The 17,204-nt window shown below is 43.9% G+C and overlaps 1 protein-coding gene across 1 annotated transcript in view; it reads left to right on the top strand.

Moving 5' to 3' along the window:
• EDARADD (EDAR associated via death domain) overlaps nt 1–12,491 on the top strand; it is a gene marked incomplete at its 5' end in the record, with an annotated part of 46,800 nt that extends 34,309 nt beyond the window's left edge. Inside the window, one exon of the mRNA XM_081823170.1 lies at nt 10,543–12,491. Within this exon, the coding sequence (XP_081679296.1) occupies nt 10,543–10,925 (383 nt within the window). The remainder of the gene's footprint in view (nt 1–10,542) is intronic.
• Nucleotides 12,492–17,204: the final 4,713 nt, after the last annotated feature.

The raw sequence follows: 17,204 nt of genomic DNA on the forward strand, positions 1-17,204 counted from the left end.
TTTTTTTAAAGATTTTATTTATTTATTTGACAGAGAGAGACACAGCGAGAGAGGGAACACAAGCAGGGGGAGTGGGAGAGGGAGAAGCAGGCTCCCCGCAGAGCAGGGAGCCCGATGCGGGACTCGATCCCAGGACCCTGGGATCATGACCTGAGCTGAAGGCAGTTGCTTAACCAACTGAGCCACCCAGGCGCCCCTCATTCAGTAGATTTTTATTTATTAAGGACCTACTGTGTGAGTCTCAGAGCAAAAGTATAGCTCTGGGAGACAGAAGTTGTTGTGATCCTGGTTCCAGTCCAGCCACTACCCTGCTGTGATGAGAGAAGTCAAAGGGGAAACTGAGCCAGCTGAATTTGTACTGGAGCCTTCCCAGCAGGTTTCACGGTACAGGCCTAAGGTCAGGGTCCCATCTGGACACCCTGTTGGAACTTGCCTTCCCTGGACCACACCCCCCCACCAGAGGCTAGGACTGCTGGCCAGTAATTCTCTCTCTTCCACAAATGCTGCAGCCGACAAACTCAGAAGCACTAGCTGGGTGATGTAAGGAGGAGAAAGCATCTTTGCTCACAAGCAGTCAATTTTTGTTTTCTTTCCACTCTCCTATATTTTTTAAATTTCTAACATGAGTGGATATCAGAAAAAAATCTCTCCCCCCAAACTGTAACCTGTATATACAAATTTGTATATAACAAATGATCAGATGTAGGCAAATATATATAATATGTGATAAAATAACCAAGGAAATCCATAAAAGGCTAACTGATCGACCTCAGTGGTAAGAGCATGAATTTTTTTCCCCTATGCTCATCTGAATTTTCAGATTTTCTGCAGTAAGCACATATTTCTTTTCTTTTTTTTTTTAAGATTTTATTTATTTGACAGAGATACAGCGAAAGAGAAAGAACAAGCAGGGGTAGCAGCAGAGGGAGAGGGAGAAGCAGGCTTCCCGCCGAGCAGGGAGTCCCATGTGGGGCTCGATCCCAGGATCCTGGGATCATGACCTGAGCCGAAGACAGTGGCTTAACTGACTGAGCCAGCCAGGTGCCCCTTTCTTTTCTAATTAAAAAAAACACGCAACACCTGTATTTAAACTTTTAAAAGACTTAACACCCTACACACTAATGTGGAATGTGAGCTAAAATGAAAATGGATAAAGTAAGTTGTTTAGGAATATCTATAAACCTTTATGATTTAAGGTTGTTGTTGACTAATAGATTAACTTTAATCAAATTTCAGTTGTCTCTTAAAAAATTATACCTGTGTCAAAATGAAATGGAAGACTTTTGAAGAGAATAAACTTTTCACAGTGATAGGTAAAATGCTTGAGTACAGATGGTGCTGTTGAAGTCAATGGCTTTCGCACCCAGCATGCTACCCTGCACACAAGAGTGAGTGTTCAGGTGTTTGGTTGGATTTTTGTTTTTGTTTTTGTTTTTCATAAACAAGGAGATGAGAGACACTGACTTAATGGCTTTGCTCTTGAGTAAACTGGCAAAAGCTGATCTGTATATTTCCGTCTTTGAGTGAGAGTATCAACTTAAGTAAGCTTTATCGTTTTAGTTACAAACACTAATTTAGCACTTACTATATACCAGGCCCTGTTGTAAGCACTATAAAGAGCCGCTTAGAAAAAGTGCACATGACAGCTCTGAACTTATTTTCCTCACAAGATGGAGGTTACAGAAGCGATGCAGGGTCACGTGGCTGATGCTGGGTCACGGGAGTCCTAAGTGGGACTCAAGCCTGGGGCCTGGCCAGGAGCTCAAGCCCAACCACCAAACCAGGCTGCCTCTGGTCAGATGCATTGCCCGGGGAGTACACACATTGAATGCTTGAGTGTCATACAGGGGGGTGAGGGTCAACTATCTCAGATACAGTCTTAATCTGGAACAAAGCCAAAGCCCACCCTCACACCCCCGCCCCCAAAGTCAGTCTCTGAAACACAGTAATACCTTTCACAAAAAGCTCGATACTTTCCCTGGATCAGGCCCTCAGGCCCTGAACTCAGAGCCTGGATTTTATTTAATTCTTGTCTTTGAAAACCTTAGTTATCTGTGATCCAGCTTATAGCTAGTTAAAATAAGCAATGTGGGGACAATGGAAGGCACTGCCCCAGAGGGAGGGATTAGACAGACATGGGAAATGACAGCCGACAGTTTGTAAGCAAGGAAAGAAAAAGAATACAAATCAGAATCAGCTACCCCTGGAAAAGCAGAGTCTCCTTCGCGGAACCAATGAGTAAAGAAGCAAACGCCCACAGGAGGCAGAGCACAAGAAAGAAGACTCTGCAGTGCCCCCGGTTAATAGAATAATGCACCTGCTCTCCACACTGGGCCAGTTTTTCAAGGATGATTTTCTGACAACCTTGCATAATTCAGCACTTGCCCAACCTAAACCTAATTTCCCCACAGAAATTCAGGTAAAATAGGATTGTTACTTTTGTTTCAAATTAGGTCCATTACATGACACTTTGTTCATATGTTTGTGTCACGTAATTTCAGAATCCGAATTCACATGGAATTCTATGCTGAATTTTTACTTGGGTCCTTCCTGACCTAAGTTGGTTTTTTTTTTCTTAAAGTGCCCTCTACACTCCAGCTTTGATGACAAAATCGAGGTGCAGCGTGATCTTATAGCCCAGATCCTTCCAATTTGTCAGGTCACAGCTGCTGCCAACTTGATGTCTCCTTAAAAGGGTGTTTTAGAGAGAGAGAGAATGAAATTGCATTGTTTTTCCCTTTGGTTAAGAGATCAAATGCCCACCAAAAGCCCTTGGGTTAGTTTCTTGGGAGATAAAAATAGTTCTTCAATCATTTTCCAGCTCAAAGCATATAAACTACCTCCGATGAATAATGTGGGGGGTGTGTGTGTGTGTGCACCCCAGTGATTTATCAAAGCCATAAGCTGACATTTTAAATATATTTCCAACCACATTGGAAACCACACACACATAGAAAAAAGCATGAGTTTATACCCTTAACACGCATAACTGCAGAAGTATTTGACTCTGCTCTCACACTTTGTTGGTATTTTGCAGGCTCCAAATCTGATAATTTATAGACACTTGGGATAGAGTTATTTTATTTCAAGACCACAATATTTCGCTATTTGCTAAGTTGCCAATAAAAAAATGTTTACTATTTAATTGTTTGAATTAACTCAAGACCTAGTTATCCTGGGGAACATTATTATAAATGATCTAAGAGCTCACAGTGGTCCTGAGCACACTGGAGGGAAACACCCGTGTGGTAATAGTTCTCGAAAAGCCAGAGTGTACAAGATAAAACGGCACCTACCCTGCAGGGAGACACATTAAGTCAATCTGTGATCTACTGCCAACATCTGACTGGAGCCAATTTCTAGGCTCAAGTAATCATGACCTTTGTGAATCCTGAATCTTGTTCCAGTTTACAATTAACTGTTAATTGACCAGTATTTTAAAACCCGCCAGCCCCAAACCGGAGTTAGACATTGCGCTGTTGGATGTGAGCTGTTTCTTACCGTTGTTTTAAATGACAGAGCCACACCTTGAGGGCGAACATTCTAGAATCCTGAAATGCTTTTTTAAAGTCTTTGTAAATGTGTGTGTGAGAGAGAGGATGAAGAGTAGGGGGAGAGGACAGAAAACACCCCATAGGAAAACCCACTCATCTCCTGTTGAGTGTGGGGACATGTTATCTGTTCAAAGACTTAATCACTGAACAGACACACCATCTCAAAAGTAGCTCTGATTCCAAAATGTAATTATGGTAGGCCCTTCTGACTAAGCACTTACTCTGCGGATGTCTTTAAGGCAATGGTTTTCAACCCTGGCTGCATTTTAGAATTCCCAGGGGAGCCTTTGAAAATTCCCATGTCCCTCCTGCACCCCAGGACCAATTAAACAAGGATTTCAGTGGGTGGGGCCAGAGGGTTGGGGGTGTGGGCAGGGTTCTGGGGGAGGAGGAGTTCCATCTTTGTGGCCAAGGTTGAGAACTACTGCTTTAAAAAGGGCTGTTGGTTGTGCTTCCTTACCCACAGCTATTAATCCTTTAAAGCCTCAACCCACGGCATGGTGGGCAGGCAACAATGGATGATCTCATTCAATCCTTGCAACAACCTTGGGAAAGAGGTCTCACTGTCCCTGTTCAGGGAGTGAGGATATGGCCTTGGCGAGCTCGGTTACCTGTCCAAGTCGCACACCTGCATCGTGCTAGCTGATACTGACAGTCAGTTGGCATGCCTCTAAAGCTGTTCTTCATCTCTGTGGTACACAGGTTACTTCTTCTCCATAGCGACCAGGCATCTTTCTTCTGCCTTATATATGCTCAGTTAGCACAAAAAAAAAAAAAAAAAAAGTTTCAGTTGAGCTGGAATTTTCTAGATAGCTCTTCTTAGGCTGCCCAGGGGTTTCTAATTAGACTATAATTGGACTATTTCTCCATGACACATTCTTCATTCATTTGATTGACTCAACAAATATTACTGAGTGCTTACTGTGTGTCTGGGATGAAGTGGTGACATTAGATACGAAAGTCTCTTTCCTCTTGGAGTTTATATACTAGTTGGGAGTGACAGACAATAAACAGAAATAAGTCATTACATATGGTGGTAGAGTGTGCCTTGAGGAAAATAAACGAGGGTAATGGGATTTTGCCTGGCAGGGGAGGATGCTGCTTTAGCTAAGAAGGTTCACGGAGACCTGAACAATGCAAAGGGGCCAGCCATGTGAATATCTGAGGACGGAAGACTCCAGGGAGAAGAGCTAGCTGGTGTAAAGGTCCTGAGGCAGGCCTGAGCTTAGCGATCTAGGGACAAGTGTGGGCAGGGAAGAGCGATAGAGAAGGAAGTGAGCTGAGAGGTATCCGCAGAGGCCAGACTACATAGGGACTCTTTTCTTCCCTGTGTCCTTAAAAAAAAAAAAAAGAAAGACCTATCATCTCTACATAAGACCTGACAAAAATGCGTTCACATCCTTTATCACATTTAATTCATGAGATAGAGAAATTATCATTTTCATTTTATGGATGAGACTTTCATTTTAAGTCTGTGGATGTTAAATGCCTGGAGAAGTCAAGCTCTAACAGGTTAGAGTGCTGAGATTTGATGAGCCCCACATGACACAGGTCGGAATGATGCAGGATCAAGGGCTCTGTGCCGGGCTGGTCGTACAGTAGCCCTTCCATAAATGACAGTTGGTGTGATGAAGAGACACTGAGAAATCCGGCGCTTCCTCCTGTGACAGATTCTCCCCTAGTGTAAGCTGGTACTCAGGCTAGACTCACAGAGAGCGAGTCTTCCAGGGCTTTGGCCTCTAGAATAAGAAGTCGTACATTAATGGTGTGTTCCATTCTGGCTTCTCATCAGCAGAAGATACACAAGTCAGGCATCAAAATATGGCAAGTAAGGACCCTCATTAGCGAATCTGAGTGACTTTTTATACATAAGTAACTTCCTTTCTGAAATAGCCCTCTCCTCTCCTCCCCCAAATCTAGAATCAGCCCATTCTGTTGTATTTTTTTAAGATTTATTTATTTATTTTAATTTTTATTGTTATGTTAATCACCATACATTACATCATTAGCATTCTGTTGTATTTTAAGACCAATGCTGTATTGTTTTCCACCAATATCTGTTTATCGCCAGGAGACACCAGCAACCTTCCCTTTCTTTTAACTTTCTCTCTTCAGGTCCTAAGATTCATCAGACAATAAGAAGAAGTCTCTAAGGGGGCGCCTCGCTGGCTCAGTGGGTAGAACATGACTCTTGATCCCAGGGTCATGAGTTCAAGCCCCACACTGGGTGTAGAGATTACTTAAAAATAACAAGCTTCCCTTGTCTCCTGGGAGAAAGCATAGTTCTTATTCATTCATCTGGCAAACAATTTCTGAGCTTCAACTGTACAGCAATCCTTTGCTTGTTTTTTGAGAGGCATCAGATAATAATCCCATTTTTCCCCATTTCTGATGAAAGCTTCTTTGGTCCTCTCTCTCTCCCCACAATTGTTTCTTCCCCAAGGCATCACCTAGCCTAGCCTTTTATGTGCAGTATTACATGATAGGTGTTTAAAGCAGGGCAGGACAAAATACATTTGATACAAAACAAAACAAAACATGTTTCTCCTCTTAAGTCCGCCAGAGAGCTAATTATAGTTTATGATTCTAAAAGGCAGCTTTAAATTCACTAGTGTTGGCAGTTCGTGGAGCTTGCAGTTCAATAAACAGTTTGTGGTTTGTGTCACGGAAAATACAAAAGGAAAACATCGATAGATTTTTGGCACATCATCTATTTTCAAACAAATTAATAAATCATCAATGTAATTGTTCAAAGAAAAGCTTCTCTTATACTAGTGGGCTTAAAGGAGCTTCACAGAAACCTTACTGATGTCTTTCTTCTTCTTTATATTATTTATTATTATATTATTTTTAGTTTTCTTCTTGACACCAAAGGAGAAAACCTTGCCAACAATGAATCTTACAAAGGTGGTACCAGAGATCACTCTTGGGCACCAATACACTTAATTCTGGTCTTCAAGATTTAAATCCTCCTTTCTTTTTCTGTGACATCTAAAAATATTTTTGAGGTATCCAAAGAAACACAATCATTATTTAAAAAATTAGGAAATATCCATTGGTAACATTTTTGTTATAAAGGCTTCCAGACTTTTTCTGTGTCTGTGACCATATAATATATGTTTTACATGGATATGAATTACTATATTGTCTTTTGGTCTTTTTAAAAAAGATTTTATTTATTCATTTTTGAGAGAGTGAGCAGGGAGCCTGCCTTGATGTGGGGCTCAATCCCGGGACCCCAAGATCATGACCTGAGCTTAAGCGACTGAGCCACCCAGGCGCCCCTACTATATTGTTTGTTTTTACAAAATCAGAATTATACATGCTCTTTGGTAGCCTGCTTTCTTGGCCATTTGATGGAATATTGTTCATTTGACCCTACCTTTAAATAAAAGCAAAGAAAATTGCAGGATTTCCCTTATACCTTTCTTTTAGTAAAAAATCACCTTTACCATTACAAAGTTCATTTTTTAAATAAATAGACTTCTGTCCCATTGTGCTGCTAAAGCTTTACTTTTTTTTTTTAAGATTTTATTTATTTGAGAGAGAGAGAGAGAAAAAGAGCATGAGCAGAGGGGAGGGGCAGAGAGAGAGGGAGCAGACTCCCCGCTGAGCAGGGAGCCCGATGCGGGGCTCGATGCAGGGCTTGATCCCAGGACCCTGAGATCAGGACCTGAGCCGAAGGCAGATGCTTAACTAATGGAGCCACCCAGGCGCCCCAAAGCTTTACTTCTTAATGCATCATTATTAATATGGCTCAAGAACGGCTATATTACATAGAAATGTAATGCAACATTTTTAAACTCTAAGTTGTAGAGCACACTGCAGAATGATCTGGATCTGTTCTCAGGGCATTTAAGATGTAATGAGGAACAAGAAAACCATGCAGAATATCTCACCGCAAGGGAGAGTGAGGAAATGCAAACAAAATGATGGGATTCTGAATGAGGCAGCATTCTGGGCCACAGCCGGGGAGATTTCATGCAAGGGGTGAATCTGAGGTGGGTTTTATAGGATGGATGAAGTTCAGCAGAGGGAGTCCTGCGAGAGGGAGAGGGAGAGAAGAGAGAAAACTGATCAGAGAGAAAACATCAGCAAAGACATGTGGAGGCAGAAGAATATGAAGCCTGATTTTCCCACCTGTGAAATCGACAAACATTTTTCACTCGGTGCTAACAAAGGTCAAGTGAGATAAGCGGCATCACTGTTCCCTGGTTGGAGTGTAAATTGGTACCACTTTTATTTCTGGAAAGCACTTTGGGGCACATGCATTGATAGCCTTAGAATGCTCATACTTTTGGGCCTAATAATCCCATTACTGGTGCGATGAGTATAGATGTGGCCAAAAATATATATGCAAGGGTCTGCATCAAGTTGTTCCTCTTAGTCGTGAGAATTGGAGAAAACCCTAAATGTTCAATAGTTTATACAAAATCTGTAATGGTATATAATTTCCAATTTTTCTATCCTGCGCTTTATTAGTCTTTCTTTTAATTAGTCTGAGGTAGGCTTTACAGGATGGATAAAGTTCGGGGAATGGAGTAGTCCAGCTGGTCTGGAGCACAGATTGTATTTAAGGAAGTTCTGGGAAGGAAGACAGGAATTGTAGCATGGAGAGCTTCCAGTGGAGGTCATGACGTGTTCACTGGTTGAAAACAGTGAAAAAGTCTACAAGGACACCGAGGGAGCTGTGTCAGTAGGGGGGTCAGGGTGCTTTTGATGCTTAGGGGGAGACACTTAAGTACTGTTTTAGGTCCCCTGAGTTGGAGATGTCATCTGGACATCAAGAGGGGCTTCCCAGTACTCAGTTGTGGAGCCCAGAAGAGCAAGCAGGGCTACTCACTCATTTGTTCACTCATGCATTCACTCACTCATTCAATAAACATTGCTTACGCATTTGCTGTATGTCAAGGGCTGTGTGGGGGGTCCCACAGATTCAAAAAGAAGGGGCCTTCCATTTTAGTGGGAGTGTGTGGTGGAGGTTGTTGGGAGTGGAGGAGGTGACCAAAGGGAGGGAGTGTGGGAGGGGAAAGCTAAGAACAGAACTGGAGCACTTCCTTGTCCCTCTCAAGGATTTGGCAGCGAGCGAGACAGACTGGGATCTCAGCACGTCAAGTGATGGGGGAGGGATGCAGCTGGGACATGGTGGGCTGGGGCTGGGGGTTTGGGGCTCGGCTGTCGGAAGGAATCTTCAGGGAGGATGCACCCTGCCATGCAATAGTGTCCAAAGGGGCAAAGGAGCCTTGGGCCCAGTTCCAGAGGCAGCCGTATCCAAGGGGAGCTGGTGTGAGGGGGGCATTAGAAGCCACAGGAGGTCCAGGTAACCTTCAAAGTCAGGTGGGAGTCTGCTTATTCATGTAATACATTGTGTTGGTTACCACAGAAATAAAACACCACTGGAGAAAGTTTGGAAAACAGAAACAATCTTACGGAATTAAGATGATAGCTATTACTATTTTTGTGCATTTCCTTCCATAGTATAGAGTTTTCACAGTTCTAATGTCAAGGACACACATTCTTTACATCTTGCATTTTTCACTTGAAATTACAGCACACGCGTTTTCTGGGTCGCTACATAGTCTTCATAGTTTCTTAAATAAAATTCCATCAAGTAGTACAATAATTTATCCCACTAGTCCCTCACCTTTGGCATTTATTTTTAAAAAATGGATGATAAAGATAAGACTGTAATTAAAATCATTCATGTGTATACATCTTCTAGATTATCTCCTTAGGCTGGATTCCCAGAAGTTATGTTAGTAGGTCAAAGAGTAGGAGCAGGATTTTCATGGTTCTTGTCACCTTGTCATTTGTGCTTGCCTCCAGATGGCTGGTTCTCAACCTTCAGATCACCGAAGACACTCCTTTTTCCCAAATTCTTTCCTTTCCTAAATTGGGAAGTCCAGGGCTCAGTATAGTAAAGGTCATTGTAACCAACCTCCCAGAATTTTCCAAGTCAGTGATCTCTCACGTAGCCTTTAGCAGTTAAAATCCCTGGTCAGAAGGGTCAGGAGCCTCAGTGCTGATGCAGAAGTTAAGACACTCAGGTTGCCATGTTGTGCAAACACCACTTAACAACTTAATCATAAATGACTTGCGAGCATTTCTTCCCTACTCCTTCATTCCCGCCCCCCCCCGCCCCACCCCGCAACATGCTTCCTTGTATTGAAATGAGGCTAAAGATGACTGATGGAAGAATGTTTGCCCTTCCTCTGGGCTGGGGCTGTGCCCTTCTTGGTGAGGCTCAGCTCAAAAGCCTCCTGTTCTTCCATCCCACGGTGCACACCTCGGGGTGTTGGCTCTACTTCAAAGGCAGAAGAAGTGAGGTGGGTGAAGAAAACACAGATAAAGGCAAAGGATGATAAGGTGGCCATAAATCTCAAAAGTAAGTTTTCTGGCATTATCAATTATCACTCCGTTTCAAATATGCATATGGAGTGGATATTCCAGTTTTCAGTGTATGCGTGTTTAAAGGCCTTTTAAAGAGCTGTGCAATCCTTTATACCCCAACGTGCTGTGTTTGGCATTAAAAAGCTGTCAGGGCTGACTTGTATTTTGGAAGGGGTAAGAGTGGAGGTTCAGGCAAGTATGGGCTGGTTTACTTGTGGGACAGTGCAGTGTGTCTCCCACCGGGGACCCGCCCCCAGAGAGAGCCCTGCTCCTCCGAGCCCAAATGCCAGCCAGCAGTCTCGCAAATGCCCAGTGTGAGACTCAGAGAGTCTCCGAAAGAAAGGGAAACTGGCTGTATAAAATCTTACGAGTGCTTCCAGCAAAGCCACCCATCCCTTGGCTGTCAAGAACGCCACGTTCGTTGTGTGAGCCTATGGAAATGAGTAACCTGAAAGCATCTATGAGTATCTGTAGGATACGCTGTGTTACACTCTCATCGGTGCTCTTGGCATTTGAGCAGGAAAATCAAGGACGGGAGAAATGGACGCGTGCGTTCGCTTTCTTGCTGACCTGTGGGCTGTATTGCTTGTTCCTGCAGATATAAGCAAAGGCGAGTCCTGCAAGGAGAACTGTACTTGTCCCGCCTGCTCGCTCCGGGCCCCGACCATAAGTGACTTACTCAATGATCAGGACTTACTTGACGTCATCAGGATAAAGCTGGATCCATGTCACCCGACAGTAAAAAACTGGAGGAATTTTGCCAGCAAGTGGGGCATGCCCTATGATGAACTGTGTTTCTTGGAGCAGAGGCCTCAGAGCCCCACCTTGGAGTTCTTGCTGCGGAACAGCCAGAGGCCAGTGGGCCAGCTGATGGAGCTGTGCAGGTTCTACCACAGGGCCGACGTGGAGAAGGTCCTGCACAGGTGGGTGGATGAGGAGTGGCCCAAGAGGGGCCGTGGAGACCACCCCAGGAACTTCTAGACCTCCGCTTCTTCGTACTGGCCTCTTTGGACCTTGAAACAGCCACAGGACCTTGAAACAACCACAGGTTGAGGATCTGTTCTTTTTTTTTTTTTTTTTTAAGAGTTTAGGATAAGGACACGGAACCGTGGACATTGGTTTTCCCCAAAGCTGGTGGTTTTTTTGGAGGGGTAGGTTATGTTTTGGTGGCGGATTTTTGTTTTAGTTTTGCACCTTGGTTTTAATTTAATATTTGAACCTGGAACCGGGAAAGATACTTTGTAGGCTCCTATAGGGACCGGGGCCAAAGTCTGCAATCGGAGTGGATTCATGCCATGATGAAAATAAAATTATCCTCTCCCTTCAATGCTGTGGAAGATTGAAATAAGAACTAAGCTTGTTGATGGCCCCAGTCGATCGTCATCCATGGGATCCTTCATGATGGACAGCACTCCAACAGCTGACAAGAAAAGAGCACAGAGAAGTTACCTTGTTTGTTCCTTTTTCGGTCATAAAGTGCTTAGGTGAAGTAGCAGGGTACTGGTGTTATGGGGCCGAACCTTCACACCATATGTGCCATCTCTTTTATGCAAATACTTTGGTAATCTGTGCACTATCAAAAATGTCATTTGCTCAAGCATTTTTGGAAGAAATGCAAAATTGGTGGTGGGAAGAGAGAGTCAGGAATCGGGGGGAATAAGGACCTTGGGCATGGTGTTTGACAAAGAGAGTACACAAAATGCCCTTTGTTACCCAAGACTTTTTAAAAATTAGTTTAATGTTTACTTTTACATCTTTTATATAAGGCTGAGTGTTTCGCCCCTGAGATCAAGCTCAGTTAAGAAATAAATAAAAATCACCTGGCCCATGGTTGCAACGTAACCACTCTTCTAGCACCTACTATCCCAACTGGAAACAGGCCACTTGTAACAAGCACTATATAGCGGTTTAGCCAAGAACCGGGAATCGGTATTAAAATCCAAACTTCAAAGGATTTTAAACCAAATGAAAAATTGGGTCCAAACAATATCTGGTGTTCTTATTTGATGGCTTAAGGGGAGGTAAAGTGTGGAGGATGGGAGGGTTTGTTACTGGAGAGATCCGATATTCTCGATTTTTTACAGGGTAACAGATACAAGGTAAAGCCTTGGCTTGCTTGACAATTTCATAAAAGCGCTATTTGGTTTTGGCTGTGGGTTCAGACAATTAAGGCACTTCTTTCGGTTTGGTGGGATTCTGTCTACGTCCCTGATTAAAATAAGCAAAAATGACAAAGAGCATTGATTGGAGTACAAAAAAGATTAGGATTAACTCAAAAGAAAATTATTTTCTCAACCACTAACATAGTTTTCCACGAACAGTTTTAGCGGGTTTTATTAGGTTGCTAATATATACAGTCAGCTTCGCTATCAAATGTAAACTCCAAACTAGCAAAATCTACTACGGAGATTTACTCATCACTTCTCCTCCAGGGTTCATCACACCCAGCTCATCTCACTTGTCTGATTTATCAGATAAATGTCAGGTTTATCACACGATGTATTTAAAGGAGCAGCCGGTAATAAAATGTGGAGATTTTTAAAAATAGGTTCTTCTGCAGTTGATGTCCAATGAGGGGGTTGTTAAATAGTTATTGTCAGCCATGCTCCAGGCACCGTACAGAAGTCATTAAAGGGGCTCTAATCTTCTAGGAATTTGATTTTTATGTTCCATGTTCTCATTAAGCTACACGCGACACGCCCCCGCCCCCCCCCCGCCATATGTTAGCCCAAAATGTGCTGGGGAAAAATATAGAGGAGCTTTCGGTCTTTGTTATTGACAACACTAGGGAAAAGGGTTGTGATTATTCAGTGCGGCATGGTATGGACCCCTAGCAGGGGATGCTCTCACCTTGTGTCCCGCCACCCTTGGGATACAAGGAGGGGATCCCAGCCTGACCAATGTCCTGCTGACCGCTGCCTGGCCAGTGCCACAGAAAATCCCTCCCCTCTCCATGCTGCTGGGGAACTCCATCTTTGCACAGTACCCTCCTACCCATCTCCATCCTGGCAGACTCGTCACCCCAGCTCAGCACCAGGCTGCAGGGGCTCTGACCAGGTAGAAGCAGGGGGAGAGCCCAGAGGGAGGGAGGCGGGAGGGAAAAGCCCTTTGGCTCCCTTTCTTCAGCCAGCTCCTCCTTCCTCCCGCCTCTTGGCCTCTCCCTACCCCCCAGACAGAGACCCAAAACAACAGGTGGTACCTCCAGCCCCAAGCCCAGCCATCATTCCCATGGCGGCGGGGGGACGGGGGGCAGGGAGGTCTCCCTTACTTCCAGAGACTTCCTCCGCCTCCAACTCACACAGAACAGAGGTGCAATGGGAAGAAAGAGCAACCTGAGGGAGGAGAGGATTAGAATAATACCACCCTACTACCCTGCCCTCCCTCCCCTCCCCTGCTGCCTCACCAACTTCCCTGGTTTCCCCCCCTTCCCAGCTCACTGTTCCAAGCCACGTTCCAAGCCACTGAGGGCAGGTCACAGACCGCCCTCAGTGGCTTAGAACAGTAGTGGGCGGGGAGGGGGGGTTGCTTCTAAATTTCCATCCAGTAGGGCCACAGCTGCAAATTTTAAAAAAATGTTTAAGGTCCTAATATCCCAGATGTTAAATCTGGGAAATATGTGAAAAATTTTCCCACGGAAACACGGTTATACATGGGGATTAGGTTCTTTGGAACTGTCAGTTCTAGATTTCACAAATTCCTGAATTAAAAGTTTTTTGTAAGCTGGTTTGGGAACACGGGTCCCTGTAGGCACTGCTTCTATGGGACAGATTTCCAAACTCAAACTTCCGATCTCAAAACAGACTTTTTTTTTACTTTTATTTTATTATGTTATATTAGTCACCATACAATACATCATTAGTTTTTGATGTGGTGATCCATGATTGTTTTTGTATAACACCCAGTGCTCCATTCAGTACATGCCCTCCTTAATACCCATCACCAGGCTAACCAATCCCCCCTCCCCCCTCCCCTCTAGAACCCTCAGTTTCTTTCTCAGAGTCCATAGTCTCTCATGGTTCGTCTTCAAAATGGACTTTCAATGGAATTTATCATTATATGTATTTTGAACATGGCTATTGTTCCTAAGTGTCTGTGGAACTGACCTTTGAGTTGGATCAAAAATGCGAAGACAGAATTCAGGGGATTCGGGTACAGGTGGAGCGGAGTGGGCTCCTTTACTGTCAAATTCCGGAATCCAGGAAAAGCGCATGACCACAGAGTCCCACCCCTCATCTCCCCATTTGGCATCATTGCTTCCAAAGTCCTCATTGCTAATAATTTCCCATCCTGGCTATGAAAGCTTAAAATTCCCATTTATAATTGCATGGGGGCAGTGCCAGGGTAGGCGGGGTTTTTTTTTTAAATAGGGGAGTTGACATGACCATGCTGTTTGAATTTGATTCTACCATTATTTGCACCTGACATCTCTTATCGATAAGCATTTACCTTATGAAAAGTTTCAATTATTAGAAGTATGATATTAGCAGAGAGAAATTTAGCCAAAAGTTTTTTTAAATTCAAGTTCATTTTGACTCTAGACTTCGATTAAATGTAGGGTGACTTTTGTCTCTGTTACATTCAGGCATAGCAAAGAGTAATCCTCGACGGAAATAGAACCAGAACACAATTGCATAATAACCCGAAATACTTTTTAAGTTAATTTTCAGCAAATAAATACTGTAACAGTGGGGCGCCGGGGTGGCTCAGTTAAGCGTTGGACTCTTGATTTCACTCTTGATTTCGACTCAGTTCGTGATCTCATGCGTCATGGGATCAAGCCCCGTGTGGGGCTCCAAGCTCAGCAGGAGTCTGCTTGAAGATTCTTTCCCTCTGCCCCTCCCCTGAGTCGTTCTCTTTCTCTGTTTCTCTACAATAAATAAATCTTTAGCACAAAACCGTAACAGCATAAATATGCTGAGACTTCACAAAAGTGGGAATGGAAAGGAAGGAAATCACTTAATGATTAATTGATGAAATAACTGTTAAAATGTAAGTTCATTAATACATAAGAGTTTTTCTCATTATGTGTTCCTAGGGATCTTGGTTAAATTGACCATGCTGTGAATGAAACAGCTTATGATGAGGTCCTTTTGCTATTAGAAAGATGAAATCACTTTAGCTCCGTTCCAGGATATAGCCTTTCAAATAACACTCGCATACTGCAGTGTTACACAGTGAGGCTTTATGCTATGAACCCAATGTATTTGCTTGCAAATGTGAGAAAGGGGAACAAAGCTGCAATAAACACCACACACACACAAGACACATACACACTGAGGAAGACTCGCCAGAGAGACTCAAACAAGCCACGCTTTCCTTCAGTTGTAAGGTTTAAAATGGTTAGGGCTTCAGTTGTTTGCCAGGATTGCCCACTAATATTTCTAGACACCCCGTGTGGACAAGGCACCCATTTTGGTGGCACCAAACAACAATCATTCAACAACATAGAAAATTTGCCGGAATAGACAAAAAGATGGTACAGCTCAGGTTCTCCTCGAGAGTAATTTTTATGTGGTACTGCCCTCTGCTGGAGTATAAAAGCAGCACACACATCCTTTCTGGTTTGGGGGCCGTCCTAAGACCAGCCCAGAACCAACCTTGTATTCATTATAGGTGGTGGTGTAGAACCCTTACAGGTAGGCCCGATAAAAGATGGCAAGAGCCCAGTTATTTTCCAAATTGAGAAGCAGAACGAGGCCGGCATAACTGAGATGAGGGTCCAGGAGCCCCTTTATCCAGGTCAGTTGTGGGACCAGTCTGCTCTACGAACAGGTCCATGCTCTGGGAATTAAGTCAGTAAGACTTTTCCTCCATGTAGTTCTAGAGTTAGCTATCTGTGGATGTTTGGTGTTTCTCCCTTTTGACTTAGCGACACTCTTTCATATTCAGGGAAGTGGCCGTGAGCAACAGTGGGTTTCGTGTAAAAGGCAAAGGGATTGCTCTCCCTGAGTTACAGCAGACGCCAACCACGAGCACAAGCTTTCTTCTTCCTCTGTAAGTTATAGTATAAAAATATGTGCTTTTAAATACAACATTCACAACTAAAGCCTAGCAGATTTTCTTTCCCTTTCTTTTCTATTTATTTAAGATTTTATTTATTTATTTGACAGAGAGACACAGCGAGAGAGGGAACACAAGCAGGGGGAGAGGGAGAGGGAGAAGCAGGCTTCCTGCCGAGCAGGGAGCGCGATGCGGGGCTCGATCTCAGGACCCTGGGATCATGACCTGAGCCGAAGGCAGACGCTCAACGACTGAGCCACCCAGGCGCCTCTCACTTTCTTTTTTAAAGCAATAGATGTTTCATTTAGTTTTGAACCAAGACCACATCCTCCTTTCCTCCTTCTAACATTCTCCACTTCTGCCCTTCCTGTTCTATACTTTTCCTCTCCTTGGAGTCCATGTTTCTGCTTTGTATTGCTTACCTTAGAGCTGTTCACTTGTTTCTGAGTCATATTTCCTCGCTGTGCCCATAGCCCTCTCCCTCCTAGCTACGGACTAACATCTGCTTTCTTTGTTCACTTACCCATGCAGGAACAATTTGTTGGATCATTTTTCATATTTAATGACACTTTGGGCCTAATAATGTTAAAACCTTTTCCTACCCTTGTAACTGAAACATACATAACTACACATCGCCCAAAGAAGTGATGAGAAACGTTCACCCTAATTTGTTGCATGATTTCCTGCTTGGGAATTCAGACTCACCCTTGAAGTCTGTGCACTTGGGTATAAATGGGTGAGGGCAAGTCTTGCTTCCCGAGTGTGTCGAGAAGCTAAACCATGTGCTGGGCCCACTGGAGCCTTGGGGTGAGTGGGTGCCACAGCTGGAGTGCTCGGCACTCGAAGCCCACAGCAGACGAGAGCCTGTTCTCTTTTCTCCTGGGGCTGTGCTTTGCTGAGGATGCCTCGTAGAAACCAACTCCACAGACTGAACTGAAATGATCAGTCAACAGTGCAACTTGAGATGAAATGACTGAGTTTACTAACCCTTTGGAAATGTAAAAAAAAAAAAAAAAAAAAAGAGGGCGGAGCAAGATGGCGGAGGAGTAGGAGACCTGGATTTCGTCTCCTCTCAGGAATTCAGCTGGATAGGGATCAAACCATTCTGAACACCTACAAACTCAACAGGAGATCGAAGAAAAGAATAGCAACAACTCTCTGAAGAGAAAAGCGACCATTTTCTGGAAGGTAGGAGGTGCGGAGAAGTGAATCCAAGGCGATATTCGGGATAGACAGCGGGGGAGGGGGCCTCCTTCGGCC

Source organism: Leptonychotes weddellii, chromosome 6, assembly GCF_054177405.1.
Source record: "Leptonychotes weddellii isolate Sample4059 chromosome 6, ASM5417740v2, whole genome shotgun sequence".
Classification (NCBI taxonomy): domain Eukaryota; kingdom Metazoa; phylum Chordata; class Mammalia; order Carnivora; family Phocidae; genus Leptonychotes; species Leptonychotes weddellii.